This window comes from Metarhizium album, assembly GCF_000804445.1.
Source record: "Metarhizium album ARSEF 1941 chromosome Unknown scaffold_20, whole genome shotgun sequence".
NCBI lineage: Eukaryota > Fungi > Ascomycota > Sordariomycetes > Hypocreales > Clavicipitaceae > Metarhizium > Metarhizium album.
The window spans coordinates 105936-130050 of NW_024467594.1; the positions used below are offsets into that span (position 1 = coordinate 105936).

Sequence of the window (24115 nt, forward strand, 5' to 3'; positions counted from 1 at the left end):
CCCATACATCCAAACTCACCACCACGCATGGCCGCCGAAATGCCCAACCCGCCGCGCATCCAAGTCAACAACCTCTCCTACACATTCCCCGACTACTCAACCGGTGTGCGCGACATCACGCTCGACCTGCCGCCGCGCTCCCGCACGCTCCTCATCGGGGCCAACGGCGCGGGCAAGACGACGCTCCTCCGCCTCCTCGCCGGCAAGCGCCTCTCGCCCTCCAACACCATCGCCATCTGCGGCGTCGACCCCTTCAAGGAGTCCCTCGAGGGCGTGACGTACCTCGGCCTCGAATGGGTCCTCAACCCCATTGTCCGCAACGACATTGGCGTCGTCGAGCTCCTGCGCTCCGTCGGCGGCGACGCCTACCCCCAGCGCCGGGACGAGCTCGTCTCCCTGCTCGACATCGACACCCACTGGCGCATGCATGCCGTGTCGGACGGCGAGCGCCGCCGCGTCCAGCTCGCCATGGGCCTCGTGCGGCCCTGGACCGTCCTCCTGCTCGATGAGATCACCGTCGACCTCGACGTCCTCAGCCGCGCCGACTTCCTCGCCTGGCTGAAGCGCGAAACCGCCCAGCGCGAGTGCACCATCGTCTACGCCACCCACATCCTCGACAACCTCGCCGGCTGGCCCACCCACCTGGTGCACATGCACCTCGGCGCCGTCAAGCAGTGCGACGACGCCGACCGCATCCTCGACGGCATCGGCGCCACCGTCGCCCGCTCCGGCAACAGCCGCCTTGGCGAGCTGGTCCTCCGCTGGCTCAAGGACGATCTCGAGGCCAGAGGGCCGCGGAGCGACCTCCACCTCGGGTCAGAGGGCAAGACGTACGGATTCGGCGGCGTCAAAATTGGCGGCTACGGCGACGAGTCCAAGCAGAAGGAGACGTAGGCTCTCCTATGTCTGTCGTTTTTTTTTTCTGTATTATTCTCTCGAAGAAGTGAGATCTACTCGACCAGACGGCGCATGCGGTGCCCGCAAAGCGCGCAACACTTGAACCGTCAGCAGCTGTTTTTACACGGTTCCGCAGGAAACGCGCATTTTGAGAAGGGATTCCAAGATGGAAAAAAAGGAGGACAGGAAAGCACTCAGCTGCATCGTCATTGGCGCATCGACTAAAACTACCCGTGGTGAATATAGTCTCACGCATTTTCAACAGCGAGCGGCGTTTGGATGGGAGACCCCGGGGGGGATGGCACGAGTCAACAACTCTGCGGGACGCACAACGTCTTACATCTTTTCGTAGTTGACACATCACGTATCGATACCCAAATTTTGCCAAAACCAAGCATGTACGTCGTGTCCAGCCCCATCAGGAGGCTAGTACACAAGCACCCTTTTTTCCCCCGCAGATGCTATACCAAAGGCCGGGGGGTCGTTCAGTGCGTCTTGTCCTCTAACGAAAATGTCACGACGGTATAGGCGTCCCCTGAATGCTCAGCCTGCCATCGATGGACCTCTTAAGCACCGTCATGGCATTCTTTAATAGCTCCGCGATGCCTGGGAATCCACTGTCCGCCAAGTTCTTGAGGACCTCGATCCTGTAGTCCTGCCAGCTGAGCTTCATGCCGCCCGCGTTGGCCAGCCTCGTCAAGCTGCCCTGCGTTACAGGCCCGCCGTGCCGCACTCGTATTCCGCTGTCGTGCTCCATCGCGTCGTCCTCCAGGTCCCTGAGGCGTTCTATGCTCTGGTAACACAGCACGGGCGAGTGCGACAGCGAAAACAAGGCATTCAGCGGCAGCGTGCGGTCCACGGACAGGGCGTACGCCGCCAGAGCGTTGACCGTGGCGACGGAGAGAGTGCACGCCCGCGCATTGGTATCGCTGTCGTTGAAGGCCCGGTTCCTCCAGAACAGGTTGCATATGTCCATGATGTAGCCGTTGAAGAGGTTGACGTAGGGCCGGTCGTATGTGTGCGAGTCGATCCGGGCCGCCGCGTCCGTGTCCGTGGGCAGGGCCCTGGGCCGAGTGGCCACGGCCGTTTCGATGCCTTTCTTGTAGCAGGCGAGGATGAAGCAGATACGGGAGACGGTGGCGAGGGAGTTGCTGAAGAGGAAGGTGTATATTAGGGGCGGCGGCGGCAGCTCGATGCGCATGTAGCGCTTGAGCTTTGCGTCGGTGAAGACGCGCGCAGTTTGCTCGTAGAAGTCGAGAATGGAGGCATCGGTTGTAACGGACGGCGACGTTTGCAGCAGCGTGAGAGCAAGTGTGTTGGTGTGCAGGATGAGGGAGGCTACGGTTGCGCTGGCGTGCTCGGGTATGGTGTCGCTTGCCTGCAGGACGGCCGTCCAGTGCCTCAGAATCTTTGTGTACATTTGCAAAAGACCCTGCTGCGAATCGGGCGCAAAGTACTGCACGGCTGTCTCGAGAGGCCGAAGTATGAGTTCATGTAGTTCTGTACAACGTCAGTCGTGCAGCTCAAGGGAGGCCGGGTCAAAGGGCCGGCACAATACCTCCAAAGTCGTGAAACGGCGTAAAGCTAAGAATGTCATACAATACGTCTCGTTTGCCCTCGCCACCCCAAATATTGAAAAACTGGCTGAAAAAGCTCAGAAGCAGGGATGGGATCGTCTTGGTCTGAATAACAAACTCCCTCACTACCTCGAGCACCTCCCACAACGTTGCCTCATCCGCATCTCCTGCCATGACTTCTTGGAATACGGCGCCGAGCCAATTCGAAATCCGCTGGTAGGATTCGGGGTCCGGCCTCAAGATAAGCAGTTTTTGTAAGAGGGGGTCGGCCAGGACGGCAACAAGTTGGTTCGGGAGCTCCAACTTGTCCATTTTAGCGACGAAGCTGGAAACGTCTTCCACTTCCTCGAGAGTGACAGAATCCTAGCCCACGTCAACAGCAGTTCGTTCCGCAGGGTTTGAGCAGGGCGTCTTACCTCGGTTGCGTGAGAGGTTAACACGATAGGCACAGCCTTGTTTCTCAGGGCCCGGTTCACAGGTCTGTTGACCCTGAATCCGCTCTGGGGTCCCGTCGGTCTCTGCTCTGCAGCGCGTTGCCGGTGCGCATCTTGAATCTCGCCCAGCCTGGAGCGCCATAGTAGATCGGGGTGCTGCGGCCATCAGCACATACGTCTCCTCGCCCATCCAAAAACATACCTTGAAAGCAGAGGCCTTGCCTCGAACGGCCTGGCCCACAATGATCTCTGGATAATAATCCTTAAACACCCTCAATAACCCGACCAATGGCGGGTCATTGCCGGTCTGCCTCGACAAGTTTAACCTAGGCCGTGTTAACCATGCGTTACACGTCCACATATGCCGCAGTTACTCACAAAGCTTGGATCCTGAATGGTCTCACGTGCTTTCTCCTCGTAATCAAGGCCAATAAATGTGCAAGCTGCGGGCTGGGAGGCAAACGGACAAAGTCAGTAAAGTCAGTTTACCGGTCTGACAATCAGACGGATCAGAGTATACGCACCGAATAGCAGCGGTATCAAGCAGATTGAACAAGACGGAATACGCTTGCGCCAGCACCGCCGGCGACTCCAGCACATGATACACCATGATTAGCCATTTCAGCAGCGCAGCCTGCAGAGTAAGCGGTGCCTTGAGCGCGCCGTGTCCCAGTGCCGATACAACATGGAGCACGGCATTTGCGGACACCCGCTCAGCAGGGTACAGGTTCCGAACCACGGATGCCAGACTGGCTTGGTCGAGATAATTGGGAATGGTGACCAGGTTGATAAGCCGGTCGAGGGCTGCAGGAACAAGTCCTTCTTCATACGCAAGGGAGGAGAAGGACGCGACAGTGGACTTGATATTTATGACACGAGCTTTTGCGGGAAGTTTTGAAGCTGGTCACTCATGAGATTCGGGTCAGATTATGCAAGACGGAGTGAAAGATTTGGTAAACTGCCGTACCATTGATGATGTCCTCAATGAGATTATCAATGTTATCGTCTGCCATTGTAACGTCACCGAGAGGATGCTCCAGGCCAAGAATGGTTAAACATAGCCGCCGCAGAAGTCGATTCAGCTTTTCCGCCTTTTTGCAGAGCCAAGTTCATTTATGTTGCGCGAGTTGACATGAGATTACTTGGGTAGTCACATAAAGCCAGTGGTGGGAGAGGTCGTGGATATAACGCGAGAAGAGGTCCAGGTGCAAGCACGAGGGCAGCTCCACTTTTCTAAGAATTCCCGGTCGGTGGCGTCTGTTGTGGCGCGTGACGTGTGGCGCAGCAGAAACCAACTTTTTGGAGCAAACAAGCCAAGCTCAATCGATACATTGATGCTCACCAAAGCTACCACAATCGTGAGAACTACCCAAGTCCGTCAAATTCTTAATGGTTTGATTATTCCTACGATTCGGAAAAGATATGGGTGATCCCCACCGCCCTTTTATCTCGCATATGTTCAACGCTCCTCCTCTCTTTTCGTCCGCTTCCCTCGTGAACCCGGGAAATAATTATACTCAAATGGGTATGCCAAAAAGAAGAAAACTTGATAGCTCGTTAGGCGAATGACAAATGTCGAAACTTTGCATCCCAAAAGTCCTGCCTTCCCTATGATCGACGCCTAAGAAACAAAGAAGATTAAAAATAGTTCATCATACATACATCATTTGCCTCTGACAGTCGTTTCACGTTCAAAGGCAAATGTCATTCAATCAAGCCCATTTAGAAAAATCAAGAGACTCTACTAATGGGTTCACTCCATTTGTATTCCCTACTTCGGTGTCATGTGTAGGGGCGGTAGAGAGCATGGAGGACCGGTGGGATGTTTGTTCGCTGGTGCTGGTGAAGAAAGTGGCCACGCTGGTACGCCGCAAGCTGCTGAAACTATCTCGTACGCCACTGCTTGGGCGTGAGGACTCAGAAGCTTGAGTCTGTGACGTCGAGATCGGCGGTGATGACGCGACCAAGGTCGCCGTTGTTTTTGGTCCATATCTCTCTCGAAGACGCTTAATCTCTCTGAGCCGACCACTCCAAGAGCTGATGTGCTCGCCGCCCTCTCTGGCGTTCCAGACATGGGAGAACACCGAAGCGTTGAGGGCAAGAAGGCGGATGAAACCGGGCAGCGCATTTAAAGATACCATCTTTGTCTCCGATGCCGGCGATATTTCCGGAAAGCCAGGCTTGCTCAGAACCTGAACTCTGTAGAATGGTTGTCCAGACGTGGCCCCACGCCTGTCCGCCGTTCGAGTTGCAATAAAAGACGCCCGCGACGCCGGTGTTATAACGATGTTGACATAATTGAATTGGCTCGGGAATGTATCAAACATGAATGGTGCGCCTGAATCGTTGAATATGATACTGACAAAGTCGTTCCCGATATGTCGTTTCTTGAGAGTGCACTTGGGTCACGTTCTAGGTCTGTAGGCATTTGAGTTGTAACGTGGAAAACAATTTCCGTCACCCTGTCACGCCAGCAAAACGTGTACTGGCCATCCGAGTCATATTCCCGATCCAATCCCTGCGTGTTAAAAGTTGCTCCTTTCAGCCTAGTGAGAGTTCCGAGGTTGTTCAAGAAGTCCGTGTAGTCGCTGCTGCCAGAGACGTTGGCAAGAATATCTGCCTCCCTCTTCTGCCCCTCCCCAATGTATATTACGCCGACCTTGTGGCTGTCCACGCTGGAGCTTCGGTCAAACACCCTGATTGCACGGTCAACGGCATCATCATCCGGCAAAGGAATAGGACGTGCGGACTCAAAGCTCTGAGGCACTGGCGACATAAGCTGAACCAGTACATGACTGGGGAGGATGGAGTTACTCGTTGCCTGACCTTCTCGGCTCACGTCAACTTGGTTCTCGACCTGGTGTGGGGGTGGTGCCGTGTAAGTCTCTCGGATCGTATACGCCGACGTCCCAGAAGGTTGTCGCTTGATGATTTGTGCCCACCCGGATATTGTCGCCTGCTTCACTGTCACAATACTGTTTCCAATAAGCCATTGTTTTTTTAAAATGGGCCCGAATCGATCCTCGGTAAAGTATGGGTCTTCGCATGACTCATCCACATCGGCGTATGTGACTCTCTGCATGAAGTCGATCGACGTAAGAGCTTGTTCATCAGCATTCGGTCCAGAGCTTTCGGGATCAGAAAATAGCTTCTTTATGATCAATGCGACATGCGTAGCACGATCTGGAAGTTTCAGGGCCAGAAACCAGAATAAAATCACATGGTACGCCAAAGCATGAACGTATTGGGGAAGCTCCTCGGAGGGGGGACCGGTCTGCGCAGGCTCTACCGTAGCCGCACCAGACATACCAGATGTATTAGGCTCAACGCTGTGGCTACTGCGATGGGACTGTCGTTTCTCCCTTGCATACTCCAGATAGCGGAGGCAGATTCCGAAAATCATTTTGTACTCTGCGTCTCTAAAGTTGACGTATACATCGTGTAGCCGGCTGAGACATGCCAGGAATTCCAGAATATGGACTGAAACATGAGGCTGCGTGATGCTCGCCGCCATATGGTTAAGCATTTGAACAAGAGACCTGCCAGTGGAGAGGGGAAGCTCATGGCAGCATATGGACAAGGCGTGAATGCAGTATTTTGCGGCGCGTTCCCAGGTACCGATGCCAAGAACAAATGTCATGACAATCTCATCCTCGTCGCCTTTGCCAAAGTGTTCGTGGTAGCTGAGAATCATTGTAAGGCTGTGGTAGAGGCATATGGCGACATCGGCCCGTCGCAAACCAGATACGAACGGGGGCTCCTGGAAGCCATTTGTTCGAATTTGATCGCAAATGACTCGACGCAGTTCTTGAATCTGCTCAATTGCATCCCTGAATATGGCATGGTTGCTGAGCTGTGATGGCAGATGGACGAGGGCGAAACTATAAATCTCCCATTCACTGTCTTGTAATATATCGAGAACAGCGTCAAGCCAATATGTCATGTTAAGCACTGATGGTTTGCGTTGCTCGACACTCGACGTGGGCCCATCTGAATCTTCACTCTCGTCTGCAGACTCAGTCGCCGTCGAGTGGGACACGAGCACGGGACTGATGAGGCTAGGGATTTGTTCAGTCTGGGCATCAGGATCTGGGCATTTCCAAAGCGGGTGGTACCTAGCAGCAATGCTCTTGGCGCCACTAGGAGTTCGTACTGGATGACTTCGCTCTTGATGCTGTGACTGGCTTAGAGAGACACCTCGCGACGATCGGGACTGGTTGCCGTGGTCGCTTCTTGACAGGCGAAAAGACTGAGCTGCTTCTTCTGCCTGCTTCTTTGCGAATGATTCATCTGTACGATACATGGCAGTTGCCAGAGACGCATTGTCAAGATCGTCAGTAACAAAGACTCTGTTGGCCCAATCAGCGCGCAGCCGAAACAAAAGCTTCATCGCCGTGAGCCTGGCATCAGTTTCGCATTGATTCGTTTTCACAATCCCAATCAGAGTAGTGTACAACTTGACACTCTTGTTGGGATGGGAATTCATGGTTCGCAGAAACATTCTGACGTACCCCCTTGTAACAACATTTGAAGGAGACTGTGGTTGTCCGAGCCCGGCTGCAGGTGTGTCCATCGTTGTTGGAGAAATCGTAGATGACAGATCAGGAGGCGAGGCAGGAAAGTTGAGTCGATCGCCAACGACTATAGCTCTCAATGCGTCGATAATAAAGTCAAAGAGCTCCATGTCGCACGACACGACAACAGAAACCATAAGTGACATGGCGGCATCCAACACCAGAACGTCACCTTCTTCGGCAATGTTCTGCAGAAGGCTCTTGGCCAGCCTTGGAATGAAGTTCTGCTCGGCGCCATCACCCACGAGGTCGACAATCTCGTATGCGTCCATCATGGCCTGCAGAGCCCTCAGTCGCGTGTCGGAGCTTCGGCTGCGGTTGCTGAAGAAGGCTTCCAATACCAGATTCAGATTTTCTTCCCACCTCAAATCTGATGGAGAACAGCATCGAAATTCCTGGAAGTAATCAAGGACCGTCTTGGCTGTCTCGTCTGGGAGTAGGTTATGAACGTCTGCGAAAAATTTCACAATCGTTTGTCGGGGCACAAAGTCGCCAGTTTTCCCCTTGACAACAGTGTCCAGGCGTCGGATGAGTGTCAGGAGTTCGCGGTCAACCATAGCTTCTGGGGATTCGTCATTGGCCTGAATGCCCTGCCGTCTGTCAGCACCTTCATGAACACGTCGGTAACATTCAGCCGCAACGTCAAGGGATATCGACCAATCTTCATCCACAATGAGACGGTGGATGTTGCCGAGTCCGTCGTCGAAAAGGGAGTTGATGAGTTGCAGAGTCGCAGCATAGACTCGGAAAGATTTCGTGGCCTTGAGCGTATTCGACAGTCCGTCGATTAATAATGCGTACGGAACTTGTGGGTAGCCCTTTTCCGTCGTCTTGGACAGCAGCTTCTGGAGTACTGCCAAGCTCCCCCGAATTTCTCTGCTCCAGTCTTTGTCAGTGACGCCAGGTTGCAGGTTTCTTAGTATGTCAAGCATAATTCGAATCGTGGCTTGGCCGTTATGTGACTTGCACAAATTAGCAATGGTGTGCCACGAGTTCTTTTGCAAGTTAGGGACCAAGCAGTAGATTGAGCTGAGAACTTGAACACAATCCTTCAGCTTGCTCTGCGGGATAGAGCCAAAGGTCACGATAGCATCTAGAACGTTGATACAAGAGCGCAAATCATCCTCCTGGCTAGTGTTCATGCAGATAGTGAGGATGGTCTCGATCAAATCGACAACGGCCGGTTCGTCCGCATTGTTGAAGCTAAACTTGATGACATCGAGGAGAAACAAGAACAACTGTGCAAAATTCTTGTCTTCGCCCGATGCAGCAGTCTTGCCCCTGGCAGAACTGCTGGCACCTCGGCCTGGATGCGAGTTTTTCCTGGCGATGCGCGCTTCCCTATACGCCTCTTGAAGCCAAATTGTCAGAAGGGGGAGTAGATCGTAGTCAAAACCAGCGAGCACACGGCCATGGCTTGTCAGGTCTACCAGAGCTGCCAGTTGCAGATGAAAATCTTCGGGGTTGGCAGCGGCAGACAGAGTTTGAAAGTACTCTTTCCTCTCCAAGTCGGTCGAAGATGCATGCTTCGCACATTCCGTCAATAACTCCCAGCCGGCAGCTCTCGTGGAAGCTGGGTTGCTTGGGTCGATGAGGTCCTTTGCGGCATACCAGATATCCAGGATCGGGTTGAGCGGGTATTCAGTAATCGCGTACTTCAAGGTATTCGCAGCAGATACTCGCTCGCTGGGGCTGCCGTTCTTGAGCTGCTCGAATGCATCCATGTGGTTGGTAGACAGCCCCCCGGAGCTTGTTGAGACGGGGTTGATGAGGTCGGCTCGAGGCAAGGCAGCCGACGGATTGGAAGGCGGAGTCGGGGCTTTGATTGACTTGGGGCTTGTCAAGCTGCGAAATACGGTGACCAGGCTGCCCTGGCGAGTCGAGTCTGAAGAAGTAGGATCATCTTCTGGCTGCGGGGACATGTGCTCGTCTGCCGAGAGTAAAAGGTGGCCGAAAATTGGGGACTGTATCACAGGTTAGCAAGGTATACACAAATGCCCCGCATGGCGCTTTTTGTCTTTGTTACTTTTGTGATAGGCAGACAAGTTGGAAGTTGCGACAAGTTCAGACAAGTTCATGCTTCAACAAGCTGGGGCAGAAAACTAAATGCGGCCGGCAGGGGCAGAGTCCACCGGGAGAGGGTATCACACACCTGAAAATCAGTCCAGATTGTTTTTCAACATAAAACTTGACTCGCAACTTAAGGGGCGATTGACAGCGGCGTAGCGAGCCGCGAGCCGCGAGCCGTAAGGAGCACAGAAGGAGGCAGCAGGAACTGCGGCAGGCTGAGGGCTGGACCAGGAGGAAGATGAAGCCGCCTAGGTTGACGAGAGCTGTTTCGCGAGGGACAGGAAACCCGCCTCTAGCCGAAGAAGAAATTTTTCGATTCCGAGACAAGGATTGGCGAGGATGCACGAGGAACAGAACAACATGGAGGCCAGGTACTGCCGATGAGTCCGGATTCCGGAAGTGGTGATGATTTGATGCGGTTGTTTTTTGGAGTGCAGGTAGAGCTCCACCCAGTTTGAAGCGAGGAGCTCGGCACTCCGGTTGGCAGGTTGTATGTAGCGAGGTACCGATACCTACGATTGTGAACGGTGGACGGGTGGACCGGCAGGAACGGTACCTGCTGTGGCTTGGGCAGGCAGGCAGGGGACATTGGGTGGGCAAATTGCTGGGTACAAGGTACTCAGTACTTAAGTACTTAGGTAAGTTAAGTACCTACCTAGGTAGGTAGGTACCTACGCCCGGCGCCCTTGTTCCCGAGGAGGGGACTGGCACTCATCACAACTTTAGACAGGTAAAAAATTATTTATGTGCTGGTGGAAGATTGTGATTAGCTGTCGTGCATGCATGCCCGACGAAGATGAGGACAGGTGCTAGAATCGGAGCCGTAGGGTGGCTGCTGCGCTGAAGTTTAGCAGAGATTTCTGTGCCTGAGTCGAATGCCGCTATGCTGTCAATGCGCCGCATCTGGTAATCGCTCGCAGACAGCTCATCAGATTTTCAACCATGTCATGATTTTTTTTGATGGTTCTGCTGTCCTTGGAAACAGGGGCCGCGCGCCTAAAGGTAGCACTTGAGGCATCAAACTTGGCCAGTTGACGTCTCGGACAGTAGCAAAGGGTCTGCAGGATCGAAATTGAAAGCCGCGCCGCTGAATGTAGGTGCCAGTCAGGGGGTATTGAGCTTGGGGTGTTGGTCCTGCAGCCCCATGCCGTCAACTTGTAAACTACTTAAAGTATCCAAGTACTGAAGTAAGTACCTAGGTAACTAGTTACCTAAGTAACTTATATAACGTAGAGTATGGAGCGAGCCAGCGGTTGGAAGTTTCAAGCCCTTTAGCACCGAGATGTTCTCTCTGCCTGTGGCGGCACCGACCAGCGTTGAGGTCCTGTTTCCGAGCTCGTGTTCATCTTGCGAGGCAGCTGACTGTTTGATGTTGTGGTCGGTTGTCAGTTGTTCTCTGTTCATCATGTGTCTTGTCTTGGCATAGTCGCCGAGACTTGTAAGAGGCTCATTTGCACCATCTCAAGACTGAACTTCTCGTACGAGCTTTGGAAACAAAATGCTGCCACAAGCTCTCTAGAGAAGCTATCCGATGACGGATTTCCATTTGAGAGACGGCACAGGCACCGCCAGCGCCAGGAGAAGCTTCCTTTCGGCACACCCAAGCTCGTACCAGCCAGTTTGACCTTGTTCGAGCTCCCCACATAATCCATCTGGTTGACCCTACCAAGTAGCTGAAAGGCGAGCAGCTGCGCGAGCGTCAACAAACCTCCACATCAAATTTCGACCACGAACAAACGCCACCATCTCACTCCACCTCCAAGCATCATAACCACACCACGGTGCAGCTCCCTTCCACGAGGTGTCACCATGGCCGCCGATATTGGCCAAATTTCTCAGCTGCTGAATGCGACCCTTGATCCCTCTCAGCACCGTAAAGGTACGCCAGACTTCCCTCTCGTCCTCACCTCTTTTTTGCTGTCGCCCGCCCCTTCGTTCTGATAAACATAATGAGTCTGCAGCCGAGCAAGCCCTCAAGCAAGAGGCCACCAAGCTGCAATACTCGCTCACATTGCTCAACATTGTCAATTCCGACACGCTTCCTCTCAATACCCGGCTCGCTGCTTCCTTGGCCTTCAAGAACTTCATTCGTTCCAACTACGTGGTGCGTGCCCGTACGGCCCCGCGTTCGACGTCGATCCGAATACTAAAGCCATACATATTTCTAGGACGAGGAAGGCAACTACAAAATCCCGCAGGATGAAGTCCAAGTAATAAAGGAGCGACTCATTGGTTTGATGATTTCAAGCCCGCCTAATGTCCAGAAGCAGCTGGGAGAAGCTATCAGCGTCATCGCCGACTCCGATTTTTGGAGGCGGTGGGACACGCTGACCCAAGTAGGTTCCCCGTCCGTGCCGCCATCTCCTGGGGGCTTTTGCTGAGCTGGGTATTAGGAACTGGTTAGTCGGTTTTCTTCCACGGATCCCAAGATCAATGTCGGCGTCCTCGAAGTCGCTCATTCGATTTTTAACCGATGGCGTCCTCTGAACCAATCCAACGAGCTGTACATTGAAATCAACCACGTCATAACCACGTTTGGTCAGCCTTTTGTTCACTTGCTTGTCGTAAGTGGTTCGAGTAGCACGGTCTTTGAGCCGGGAAATGCTGACACCTTGCCTAGACTACCGACAGCAAAATTGCTGCCAATGCCAACAACAAAGATGCCCTCAAGGGCTGGTTTGAGACCCTCGACGTGCAGATCAAGATCTTGTATGATATGTCATGCCACGATCTTCCCCCGATTTTCGAAGAAAACCTCGCAAGCATCTCTGAGCTCCTACACAAGTACCTGACCTACAACAACCCACTGCTCGAGACCGCCGACGATGATGAGGCGAGCATAGTCGATACGGTCAAGTCTGGAATCTGTGAGCTGCTGGAGCTTTACACTATCAAGTACGACGAGGACTTCTCCAAATACTGCTCCCCGTTTATTACTAGTGCGTGGAATCTACTGTCGACAGTTGGACCTCAAACCAAGTATGACAACCTGGTGAGCAAGAGCTTGCACTTCTTGACCGCGGTCGCCGGAACAGCCGAGCACGCCAACGTATTCAATGACGAGAACGTCCTGTCTCAGATTGTCGAAAAAGTCATTTTGCCAAATGTGGCGCTCAGAGAATCAGATGTTGAGATGTTCGAGGACGAACCCATCGAGTTTATTCGACGAGATCTGGAGGGCTCCGATACGGACTCAAGACGCCGGTCCTCGACGGATTTCTTGCGAAAATTGCAAGAGAAGTTTGAGATTTCCGTCACTACCGCAGTGTCCAAGTATATTACCCACTATCTGGAGCAGGGCAAGACAAACTGGAAGGCCAAGGACACGGCCGTCTACTTGTTTTTGTCTGTTGCCTCCAAGGGCGCCGTCACGGCTGCCCAGGGCGTCAAGACTGTGAACCCACTGGTCAATGTTGTTGAGTTCTTTGAACAGCATATCGCGTCAGATCTCATGGCAAGCGAGGGAGTTGAGCCCATCTCAAAGGTCGATGCCATTAAGTACCTCTACACATTCCGCAGTCAGCTGTCCAAGGAACAGTGGAAGCTCGCTTTACCGCCGTTGATCCAAAACATGAACTCATCCAACTACGTTGTATACACATACGCCGCAATTGCCGTTGAACGCGTCTTGTACCTGGCCGATGACACAGGCAATCAAATGTTCCCTCGAGCGGATATCGAGCCATTTGCAAAGGACCTCCTCAACCACTTGTTCAAGTTGATTGAGCGCGAGACCAATGCCGCGAAATTGCAAGAAAACGAATTCCTGATGCGCTGCGTCATGAGAATTCTCATTGTCATCAAGGATGGCGCCGCGCCAATACTAGATAGCGTCTTGACGCATCTTGTTCTCATAACAAATGTCATGAAGCACAATCCCAGCAACCCCAGGTTCTACTATTACCATTTTGAGGCCATGGGGGCCTTGGTGCGATACTGCGCTGGAACCAATACCGCAGTTTTCAACCAGAAGCTATGGGAGCCTTTTAATCTGATTCTGAGCGAAGATGTCACAGAGTTTATTCCTTATATTTTCCAAATACTTGCTCAGCTCCTTGAGTCAAGTCCCGCGGACGCGGTTTCCGAGAACTTCAAGAATATTCTGGGACCTCTTTTGGCTGCACCCTTGTGGGAGACCCGCGGTAACGTTCCCGCCTGCGTTCGACTTTTATCGGCCGTCATTCCCAAGGCAGCGAGCTTGATTATTCAGAACAATCAGCTGGAAGCTGTCCTCGGGATTTTTCAAAAACTGCTTGCATCCAAGAAGTCCGAAGTCCAAGCCTTTGACATCCTGGACGCCATTGTCAACTCGTTTGAGCCGTAAGTGCTGTCCCAGAAGATCGTGCGGTCGAGTGCGAGGTAGTAGCTAACTCGGCATCATAGCTCTGCCCTAGACAAGTACTTTGGTACGATCCTGCAGCTCCTATACACCAAGCTGCAGGGATCTCCTGCAGACTCGTTCAAGATCCGGTTCGCCCGGTTCTATCATTTGGTCAGTGCCAGGCTCGAAGCCGGCTATGGCGCGGACTTCTTCATCAAGCAATCGAATCAGTTGGATGAGCGTGTATTCGCCCAAGTATATCCGCCGTTTGTGCTTGCTGAGACGGAGAAGCTCGCCAGGCCTGTCGACCGCAAAATAGCGGTTGTGTCACTGACCAAGACGCTCTGCGACTCGCAAGTGTTTGCGCAGAAGTTTATGAAGGGCTGGGCCAACAGCTGTCGCATTCTGTTGTCGCTGCTTGCAAATCCGCCCACCGTCGCCGCTGGCCAGGGCGACGAGATGATCACCGAAACTTCAGTCGACGACATTGGTTTCGGCATGACCTACACTGCTCTCAACACGTGTCGGCCCCTGGCTCGTGACGACTTTCCGGATGTTCAGGATGTGACGACATGGGTCAAGCAGTACATGGCTGGGGCCGACCAGCGACACGGTGGGGCTGTCCAAGGTTTCATTGCCGGCAGACTCCCCCCAGAGCAGCAGGAGGCCATTGCCCGGTACATTCGCTGAGTGGTCCATGGGGGGGAGGCGACGACTTGTTGGATGAGGCCCCAGGAGAAGAGAGGAATATAGATGAAACAGTACAGAGTAAGAGTGGTCAGAAAAAGGGTGGTACGTCGACCGAGCTCGGGTACTCGAGCAATGAGCATTCAAGGGATGCGCTCATGACGCAAGTAGTATGCATATCCTGTGGGATGGATGGGTGGAGGCAACTTTGACCAAAACGAGCCCAGGGACACGGTCAGGTAGAAATGAGCAATATAACAAAAAAAAAAAAAAAAACATGGCCGAGTCGGCGCGCACATCAGATGCTGGACATTGCATCTCACATCGTTACGTTTGACCGTGCCGCTTGCGCCCAGTGCGCGAGCACGCAATCCCCATGCGCTGCACTCTCGGAAATGACGGTGTCGCAAGTACGGAGTGCCAGTTCGCTTTGTGCGCAGAGCGTCGTGCAAATCAGTGAGTGGCAGGGAGTTGCAGCGCCGCAAGTGCAAGCGAGGCGCTGCATTGACGTCGTCAACAAGACGGTTCAACTGTCCCTGGGATGGTAGCAAGCGCGGTGTTCACAGGCAAATTACTCCGTAACTACTGGCCGACCAACAATAAGGATAAAGGGTGCACGTCTATCGTTTTTGTACCTCTGCCGTTACGCGTGACAAATTTATGTACAGGAACCACAAAGACAGAAAAGAAAGAAAATGACACAGCCCAGGATGAAGAGTAAATAAATGCACATGGTATCGTCAAGTTTCGCTAAATCATTCGTGCCGCGCTGTCGGAGGGGGCGCCGGTTTCGTTCGGGGGGGAGGGAGAGGAACAACGGGTGCGCTTGAGTCGAGGCCGGGGTTTGGTGGGGTTTTTAATATATATGCCTGGCGCTGAAACGAGGTGCGCAATAGGGATGATGCCTGGTCGTTGCATGGATGGACGTGAATCATTGCCGTCGTCGGGGTCGTGCGTGATGAGTGCGAATGCTGGTTCGGCATGCAGAGTGTCGTGTACTTGCTGTTGCTGCCGAGGACAGATGCCTGGCTACAGGGTAGGTGCCTAGGTACCCGCTAAGTAGAGGAGGGAGGTGCCCGGGTAAGGTGCCCAGCACTGAAGTGGTTACGCAGAAGAAGATGGCGGGTAGTTGGTGGCCTGGAGTACGAGGCGCGTGGCCGGGCCTGGCATCGGGCTGGAGAGAAAGCTTGAGCCCTCTTCGGGACCTACCACACCAACGCTGCCTCGCCGTCTGCCGTCTCTGTCATGGTCCTCGCGGTCCCTGGGTCGCGTTGGCGGTGGTGCGGTCCCGCGGAGAGCCAGGTTTGCGCGCGGTGCGGACGAGCATGGCTGGCTGTCGACGTCGCTGCTGATATGGCTGCTCCCTCCACTCGCGTTCGTCTGGACTAGCAGCAGGCTGCTGGTGCTGGAAAGCCTCTTGGCAAGCTCGGTGAAACTCAACCTCTTGACACTCGAGTTGGAGTGTCGCTTCTCTGCCTTGGTGCTACAACGAGGTTGTCCGCTGTCGTGGCCCTTCCCGGACGAGGGCGGCGCCGGTGCCGTCGTGGCTGTGGGCATGGTTTGGGCTGTGGATTGTGCTCGGGAGGCTTTGGGCCTACTCTTGGCGTGGGCCGTGTGTGGACGTGAGGGCGGAAGGCTGATGGTGGACGTGCGCGCGCAGTCTGCGTGAAAGCTGACGTGGTTTCTCGACACACCAGGCCGAAGAGACGTTGGGCTCTGACTCTCGCCATCGTGACGGCCCGAGATGTACGCCAGGGCCCGCTGAGCGGCGGGCGACATGAGAGGTGGGCCGGGTTGCTCGCCCAGGTTCTGACCGCGAGCGTGGCTGTTAGCGTCGGAGTCGGAATCGTTCGAGGCGGCATCTGTGCCGTTGTCATCCGAGGTGTCGTCCTGGCCAAGGCCACTTGTCATGGTTTGCGTAGCCTGCTGGACATTGTCGCGCTTGCGTCGCTTCTCTTCGGCATGGCGCATCAGGGCATCGAACCTCGCAATGGAGCTGAGCTTTTCCTGTCCGGGAACGTAGGATTCGGCTCCAGGAATGTGTCCTAGCTGGAAGGCTCTGTCCAGGATGGTCTCTCCAGGGCAAGGCGGCGACGCTTCGTCGAGTATGGAGGGCTGTTGGCTTTGTGAGCTCAGGCTATGCCTGCCTCGGGAGGGAGAGCTCATGACAGATGATCTTCCCTGGGAACATGTCCGTCCTTCAACGAACTGACCCCTGTACTCTCCGTGTGGACCGCATGTGACAATGTCGCCGGGCCTGATGGTCGTATAATGTTGTTCAGGAATGGTATACTGCACCCTCGGAGATGGGTGGTTGTTACTCGAAGGCGATGAAATATCGCTTCGTTTCGATCGTAGGCTGGGCGAATCGGAGCTGAAGGTAGTCGGACGATCCAAAGGCCCGGTGGAATAGGTGGCTGTAGAGCTTTTGTGTTGAAGACCGCGGTTGCCACTGCCTGATCGGGGGAAGCAATCCGAGTTATTGTGGGGTCGTGCTTGGAATGGCGATGTAAAAACCGGTGACAGAGGGCTTTCCGTCGTGCTGAGTGAGCTCTTCTGGGACATGATGAATCGACACCATTCGTGAAGACTGGGATGGTCGTCGTCGGGAGGTGCGCGAAACCACAAGGTCGTCGGTGCCGTATCTTTACTCGAGGAAATTAAACTTGCAGCTCGACTTGATCGCCTCTTTCGTTGCTTGTCAGAAACCGTAACCACCAGTGTTGGTAACGCCGGTGCCTGCTTGCGATGGGAGACGAGTTGAACTTGACAATCGGAGACGCAGCTAAGCCGCCATTGCTGGATCGGCTCCGAATCCCCCTCAACGCGGACGCTGTCAGCGGCATGCTTTACGACATGGTCGCGGCTATTCTGAGGAACATGGAGCTTTACCTTTGTCTTATAGACGAAAATACACGGTTCGTCGCCAGGATTCTGTTGCACGGACATCGGAACAACGTCGTTGACGCGGCCTACGGCGCCATTTTGCCTGGAGCCACAACTGTCTTGCCGATTTCTGCCAGTAGACTGGCGAGAGCCAACAGCAACATATCTCGGCTACATAACAGAGCATTAATTGGCTGTGCCGGGCGAGAAGGGCTGGGAGAGAAAAGAGTGCTGCTCCCAAATCGAATGGGACCAATTCAAGTACAGACTCGAGCGCCATTGTCTCATATTGCTCACCTTCCATGATTGCCTGCCTAGGATCTGGCTCCGGTCCGGAGGCACCTGGAGGTGGCCGGCGAGGCTATCCATGGCCGGCGAGATACAAAGTTGCCGGCCAGAAACAGACATGTAAAAACAGTTGCCGATGGTTGATTGCAGGTCAAGATGGCATCCTGAAAGCGTGGATGTTGGGACCGCGGCAGATAGAGAGCCTCCTCACACGACTGTTTGCTCTGCGCCGTCCTTTCTGAACGTAATCAAGTGATGTTGACTCCTTTGCTGGGCAATGGTTGAGTACTTGCTCCTTGCCGAGTATCCGACGGGCAACAAGAGGAATCTCACTCAGCTATAACATACTTGACTGGATAAAGGACCCAAACTGAAGAAGAGAGAGGTGCCCGGAGATGCTAGAAGGGACATGAAAATAAAGGGGAACAGGTATTGTTTACGCGCAACACACTAGTTCGCCGCCGAGACTGCGCAAAGGTGGACAAAAAAGGAATAAGTAAAGGAACAGCGGAAACCAGAGAAGCAGGTAAACGGATCCCATGGCCTATTATGGGTCCTGAAGTCTGGCACGGAGTATGATTGTGTGTTTAACCAAGTCGACGGCTTGTCGCTAGTCACTCATCACTTTTGCTTGGCCTTGTAACGGCAGTAAACATCGCCTTGGACCAAGGGCGATCCCGCATTGGGCTTTCCGGCCGGTGGGTGACGGATGATGAGGTGTGGAACATGATTTTGCACTTGGAAGCAACTTTTTGATGGGACTTGACGTGGGCGAAACCGGGATGTGGCATGGGTTAGTGCCAGATGCCCAGATGCCCAGGTCCACGCCCGGTCCCAGCAATCTCAAGGGCCATGCCCCATGCCCCGTTGCGCCTCCGCTCCGGGTTGGGGAGTTGAGGGGAATGGGCCGTCGTCTGTGGTCCACGTCCCGGTAGAGAAAGGTACATACCTTGGAATGCCCAGGCCAAATTAAACATCAAACCAGACAGGAACACAATGGTGTTCAAGCGTGGCAAAGGCCTCACATCCTTGTCATTGCATCCGCCAGCCCGTTTCAATGCCAGCGATCTACATCAGCCCTCCGAGTCGTCCGCACAGTGCTGTCGCCATCCAGTGTTTGTGTCGTGCAGCCCCAGTCCCACCATGCAGCCCGGGGGAATGAGTATCCTGGCTGGGTTTATTATTCTGCGCGCCCGTCCGTCCGTCCGAGATTCGAGGTTCGATGTTGCATCCCACCAACCCCAGGTTGTGTGGGACATGTCTGGTCGAGGGACCTCGCAATTTGCAGCTTGCGTTCCGTGACCGATGCAGGCACTTCTGACCAGGTACGTGTTGAATGTTGAATCTGGGTCTACGGGAGGAAGGCGCGACTAAAGTTGTGGCTTGCTCCGCGTCAAGCTGTCGTAACTGCCGAGCAAACTCAACCTGGCTGCGGGGATTCAATCTCCTAAGAGCAAGGTCAAAATATATCGACGCCAGCCTCAATTTTCTTGACACAACTCTGCACATGCACCAGACCTCAACAGGTTAGAATACGCACCATCTAAAGCTGCATCGCATCTGCAGCTAATTGTCCAATCCGCCACCCTGTCGTATTGAAGTCAAGTCGAGGATTCAAGGTCTCAGACATGTAATCGCCAAGGCACTTGCCTCTGGCCGCATGTTTCGGATCGTGATACAGGTTGCGAGGCCGTCAAGCCGCGTGGGAAGAGAATCGAAACAGGACAACTCTCGGCTCTTGATAAGCGGCATATGAATGCACGGACGGCATATTCATTTGGAACCGCCTGCATGTCTACCAACATGGCAACTGCCATGCACGTGTATCCGTTCCCCGTGGGCATTGTCGTACAAGACTAGGAGAAATCGAGTTCTCGCCCGAAATGCAACGATAGCCACTTCCGCCTTCGCGTAATGCTATGTTGATGCTCCCTATGATTAGCAGAGAACAAGTCAGTCCACGATCCTCATCTAAGCTGGACTGCCCGGCATTTATTGCTGTGGCCCCTGCACTGACCATGGCGACTGGCCAGCAAAGTCACTTCGATATCCATAAAAGGAACAGCCAAAGCGACGCTGCACTTTTCAGCGGAACCCGTCAAGTGTGTTGTCGTCTAAACGTTATTCTTTGTTATTGGCGGACGACGTCGGTCGTAAGGACGGGCGAGATCTATACATCCCCTTACAACAACTGGCCTTTCTTGCTAACGAAGTTCATCTGTCCTTGGTCACAGAATCAACAAATGAGGACGACGACTCAGGGCGTGATCTGATGACACCGTGCTTCCCCTTTTGACGAGCCCGTCTAGAGTCTCCTGCTGTCGTAATGCTCACACTAATGGCGCCGGACAGCGGGCATACTAACAAGTAACCAGCATATCTGTCGAGCCGTGGGTGCCGTCTTACGGGCGCCGATGTGCAAGCTTGTGCTAGCCAACAACCAGCTTGTCAAGCCCGATACTCTGAAGTTTCGAAGATGCATTTAGTTGTAAAGCAGACGGAGTCTGTGTTGTCAAGTAGAGGGCCGTCCATGGCCAGGGTCCACAGCACGGGGCATCAGCCTTAGGATTGCAACTGCCAACAACAAAGATCCCTGCAGTTGGCTTAAGTAGGTTGTACTGGACACACCACATTTTTACGCTAGGGACAGTGTGAACTTTATCTCAGTATAACCGGTTGAGGTGCTGTCGCTGAGTCACTGGCCCAATACTCTTCATCGTTGTGCGGATCCTAATCAACTCAATGATACGGAGTAACTCGCCTGATATGGCTCTTCAAGGCAACAGACCCGTCAAGGTGACACACAGACCGCCTTGCTCAGGTTCAAGTCGCATCATTGTACTCCGTACCGACTACCTACCAGGGAGTTGGTCACAAGCTGGACAATGCCCTCGATGTTCTTCCTTTAGTGTCTCGCGACAAGGTAGGGCAATGGCCAGAACCATCAAGCCTCAAGCAGTGGTGCAACACACATTGTCGGGTTACGGCATTTACTGCATGGCGTCTTGCTCAATGTTCTGGAATGTTGGTGCCAAATCCACTGGCTTCCGTATGTCTGTTCGAGTTTTTGTCTCGATTTCCAAATCGTCATTCCTGCATCAGTTGGGTAATGCCAATACTAACTACTTACTATACTCTGCGCTCGTCAGACTGCCGCCCACCTGACCGGATACGCCCGTCTTCTTATTCCGGACTTCTCCTGTCGAGCAAGTCGTTGGAATGGCATCTACCTCGCCTGATGGTGACAACGCAGCCGACAACTGTGGCTCAAGCCAGGGCTTAATATGTCTGGCGTTGGGTTGTGTGTTGTTGCAAGCGCTGAGCAGCGAAGAACTGGCAATACTCGGTGGACCCAGTGCGGAACGCGAGCGTATCCTGAGACATGGCGCCGTCATGCCCGCCATTTTAGCACTGCTCCAAGTACTCGAGCAGCGTCTCTGCGAGCGAGACAGAGGGAGTACGATGGGATGGATGGCCGTTCACATGTTGACAAGCCAATGCACAACTCTCCATCTGCGGTACCGAGTCATATTGTTGAATCCTGAAGATTTCGCGGCTCTATTGTATTTCTGGCACCTGAATCGCTAGGGGTCAAAGCTGGATGGAAACTCCCTGTCAGCTTCGAATGCTAACCATGTACTACTTTCTTTGCTACAAGGACATGACCACGACCGCGCGCACATCAGTGGATAGCGAGAAGGTCTCGGGGATGTGTATGGTTAGCTAGCTCAGTTCTCCTTTTCGACTGGGCATATACTCCGAGTTCATGCGACCCACGAGCTTCTGCCTCGGCCCTCCCATTCTTGCATGCAGTCCCTTGTTCGACAGTATGGGTGGCTTCGGATCCGGGGCAGGGACCGGGCTGGTCGGCTGCTGCAAAGGCCTGGACGCTGTGCTCGTGTTAGCAGCGCAGTTGATATTTAGTCCAAACCGGCTGGCAGAGATGAGCAGCACTATGGAAAGGTGGCGACTACTGGCAGACGACATGATTGATGCCTTTACTTTAACAGGAATATCCCGGCAATGAACTCTCTACTGCAGAAACTATGTGACAACGCCAGGGTTACCGAACGTCGCCAGCGGTCAGAACGAGGATGCTGTCAAACCGTCTATGGAACCCAAACGGCTAGGAACACACAACGCCTTGCCCGAATGCAGTCGTCGCCGGCGGAACTCTATCACGGCATTCCTAACCATTGCGGCCACTGGGGCTATTAATAGACCCTTCAACAACAACAACGACTGCTACTCACACTGCTAGTACGACCCACGACTTATCGCACATGCACGTATACCAATATGCTCTGAAGCTGCAAACTTTTCATTGACAGAGCATTGTCGATATTTCAACCTTGGATTCAGCTTGGACTCCTTTTGCTAGAGCTGTGGCGATTGACGAGCCGCGCTGCTGGTCTGGAAGCGCGTGCTGCTCCCTACGCCGCCTCCCTGTCCCCCGGTGCACTGTAGAGGCCACCCAGGGGGTTCTGGAAGAACAGGGAGCACGTGTCCGCTAGTCACGTCATTCATAATCGCCTGCATTTCCAACTGGGCGGTGAGTGCTCCGTGTTGAGTGCGCGCCGGGATACATGGCGAGACTTGGTGGAGATGTTAGTTGTTACGGAGTACGTACTCGTACGGAATACGTACGTAGTAACTACTAGTACAGCAGACAAGCGACAACACCCCCATGTCTCTTCCCAGACTTGCCCCAGACGGTTCTTCTTGGCCTCACTCGGACAAAAACAGGATGGAGGAGCCTCTTGGCATGTATGGAACTCGCGAACTGGGGCGTCGTTACACGAACCACGGGGGGCTGGAGCCCACAGCTCGCAATTAAAATGCCTGTACTCCGTACGGAGCACGGAGTAGTATGGTGCTCTGTGTACAACTGCCCAGACCGCACTTTGCTGTCAAGCTCAACTGGGCTTGGCTTGGCTTTCCTCGATGGTCGAAACCCGTCTAGTTCCTGAGGCTGAAAGCAAGGCAAGGGTCGGCGGTCTGCTGCACGCACACTCTCTGGACCATCTGACCATCTGTATTCCGTACAGGGGACCTGATGGCTCGCTACTTACTCAAGTACGTAGTATCTAGGCAGCTAGGTTGACGCGCCAAGCCAGCAGCCTTGTGTGTACGAAGTAGTCACTTACTCCGTATCTGATGGGCACCTCGAAGCAAGTTGACGGCGAGGTGGAGGCTTTTATTTTCCGGCCGCTGCCATCACCGCCTCCTAGTTGGAGCGTCGATGGGGACAAGACGTCCGGCGACAGGAATTGACCGGCTGCGTGGGAGCGCACGCAGCTTGGCAGCTTTATTGGTCAGATGATGATTCGAGACGTCGCGGTTGCTTCGCTTCCACGCAGGTACCACAACCATGAACGGCCGCCCTTGGCCAGCAGGGCAGGTTTGGCGGACGAGCCTCACCGCAGCTCGACGGGCAAGACTCGCTGCCCGTCAGGAACAGCACCTCGCCTCGCTTCTTCACCGACGCCACCTGGGAACAAGTCTGATTCAGATTGTGCAGGCCACCTAGTGTTATATATACGGAGTATCTTCCGTCACTCCCACATCACATCACCAATGGCACCTGACCCCGCCCTTCGCAAGCATCACAAGCGCTCTGTGCGCCTCGCCATATGTAGAAACGCTTATTTATTTATTCATCTGCTTTCCTTGTTGCAGAAGCGGACAGGCAGCAGTATGTACTATCAAGTCGAGGGCCTCCTGTCCCAGTCTACATGTAACATTGCACAAATCAACAACCCCGTGCCGGCATCCCGACATCCCGGCAATCCGGTCCTTCAGTACTGCGCTCCTACTCGCTCCGGCCCATCAGACGCACCGGACGGCTCTGCTCTTCCTCCGCAGGCCTCGCCAACGCTACAACGCTGGAAAGATGGAAGCGAACCAAAGCCAACAAAGACTAAACGAGTGAATAGTCACAAACATGACAATGATGATGATGATGATGATGACGGATGGCGATGACGGATGGCGATGACGATGACGATGATGATGACGGTAATGATGATGATGATGATGATAACGACGACGACGGCGATGAAGAAACAAAGGGCCCATGAAAACCAGTCCCTTCATCGGATATCAAATGGCCAATAAAAAAAAATTAATACACTGATCCAGGCTGGGCCACGATAACCACAGTTTCAATAAACCGACCAAAAATGGGGGTGAACAATGGGTGACCCCCTGCCGTCCCGTGTGCATTGTTCTATTGCCGTCATTGGCGTTGCATCTAAACCAAGAAGAACGTGGAGCAACAGTGTAAGAGAAATATATGACCGAAGCACAACTCGTAGCGTATCGCGGTGGGGGGGCCGTTGGAAAGGGTCATGTCAAGGAGCGCCGTCTGCAGCGTCCCGC

At 53.8% G+C, this 24115-nt stretch overlaps 5 protein-coding genes across 5 annotated transcripts; 2 read left to right on the plus strand and 3 right to left on the minus strand.

Moving 5' to 3' along the window:
* Positions 1-39: 39 nt before the first annotated feature.
* On the plus strand, positions 40-894 carry MAM_06341 (ATPase, AAA+ type, core; the record flags this gene model as incomplete). Its single annotated transcript, XM_040825139.1, has 1 exon — positions 40-894. The coding sequence occupies one exon, from the start codon at positions 40-42 to the stop codon at positions 892-894; it is 855 nt and encodes a 284-aa protein (XP_040676795.1).
* A 517-nt stretch (positions 895-1411) lies between these two features.
* On the minus strand, positions 1412-3921 carry MAM_06342 (Mis6 domain protein; the record flags this gene model as incomplete). Its single annotated transcript, XM_040825140.1, has 6 exons — positions 1412-2397; positions 2456-2837; positions 2891-3064; positions 3111-3234; positions 3433-3808; positions 3876-3921. 6 exons carry the CDS (start codon positions 3919-3921, stop codon positions 1412-1414), a joined length of 2088 nt encoding a protein of 695 aa, XP_040676796.1.
* A 699-nt stretch (positions 3922-4620) lies between these two features.
* MAM_06343 (tuberin) lies at positions 4621-9404 on the minus strand (the record flags this gene model as incomplete). Its single annotated transcript, XM_040825141.1, has 2 exons — positions 4621-5307; positions 5349-9404. The coding sequence occupies 2 exons, from the start codon at positions 9402-9404 to the stop codon at positions 4621-4623; spliced, it is 4743 nt and encodes a 1580-aa protein (XP_040676797.1).
* A 1957-nt stretch (positions 9405-11361) lies between these two features.
* On the plus strand, positions 11362-14563 carry MAM_06344 (cas/cse; the record flags this gene model as incomplete). The annotated part of the gene is made up of 6 exons (XM_040825142.1): positions 11362-11431; positions 11514-11656; positions 11721-11888; positions 11946-12116; positions 12173-13872; positions 13936-14563. The coding sequence occupies 6 exons, from the start codon at positions 11362-11364 to the stop codon at positions 14561-14563; spliced, it is 2880 nt and encodes a 959-aa protein (XP_040676798.1).
* Positions 14564-15664: 1101 nt separating this feature from the next.
* On the minus strand, positions 15665-17125 carry MAM_06345 (uncharacterized protein; the record flags this gene model as incomplete). Its single annotated transcript, XM_040825143.1, has 1 exon — positions 15665-17125. The coding sequence occupies one exon, from the start codon at positions 17123-17125 to the stop codon at positions 15665-15667; it is 1461 nt and encodes a 486-aa protein (XP_040676799.1).
* Positions 17126-24115: the final 6990 nt, after the last annotated feature.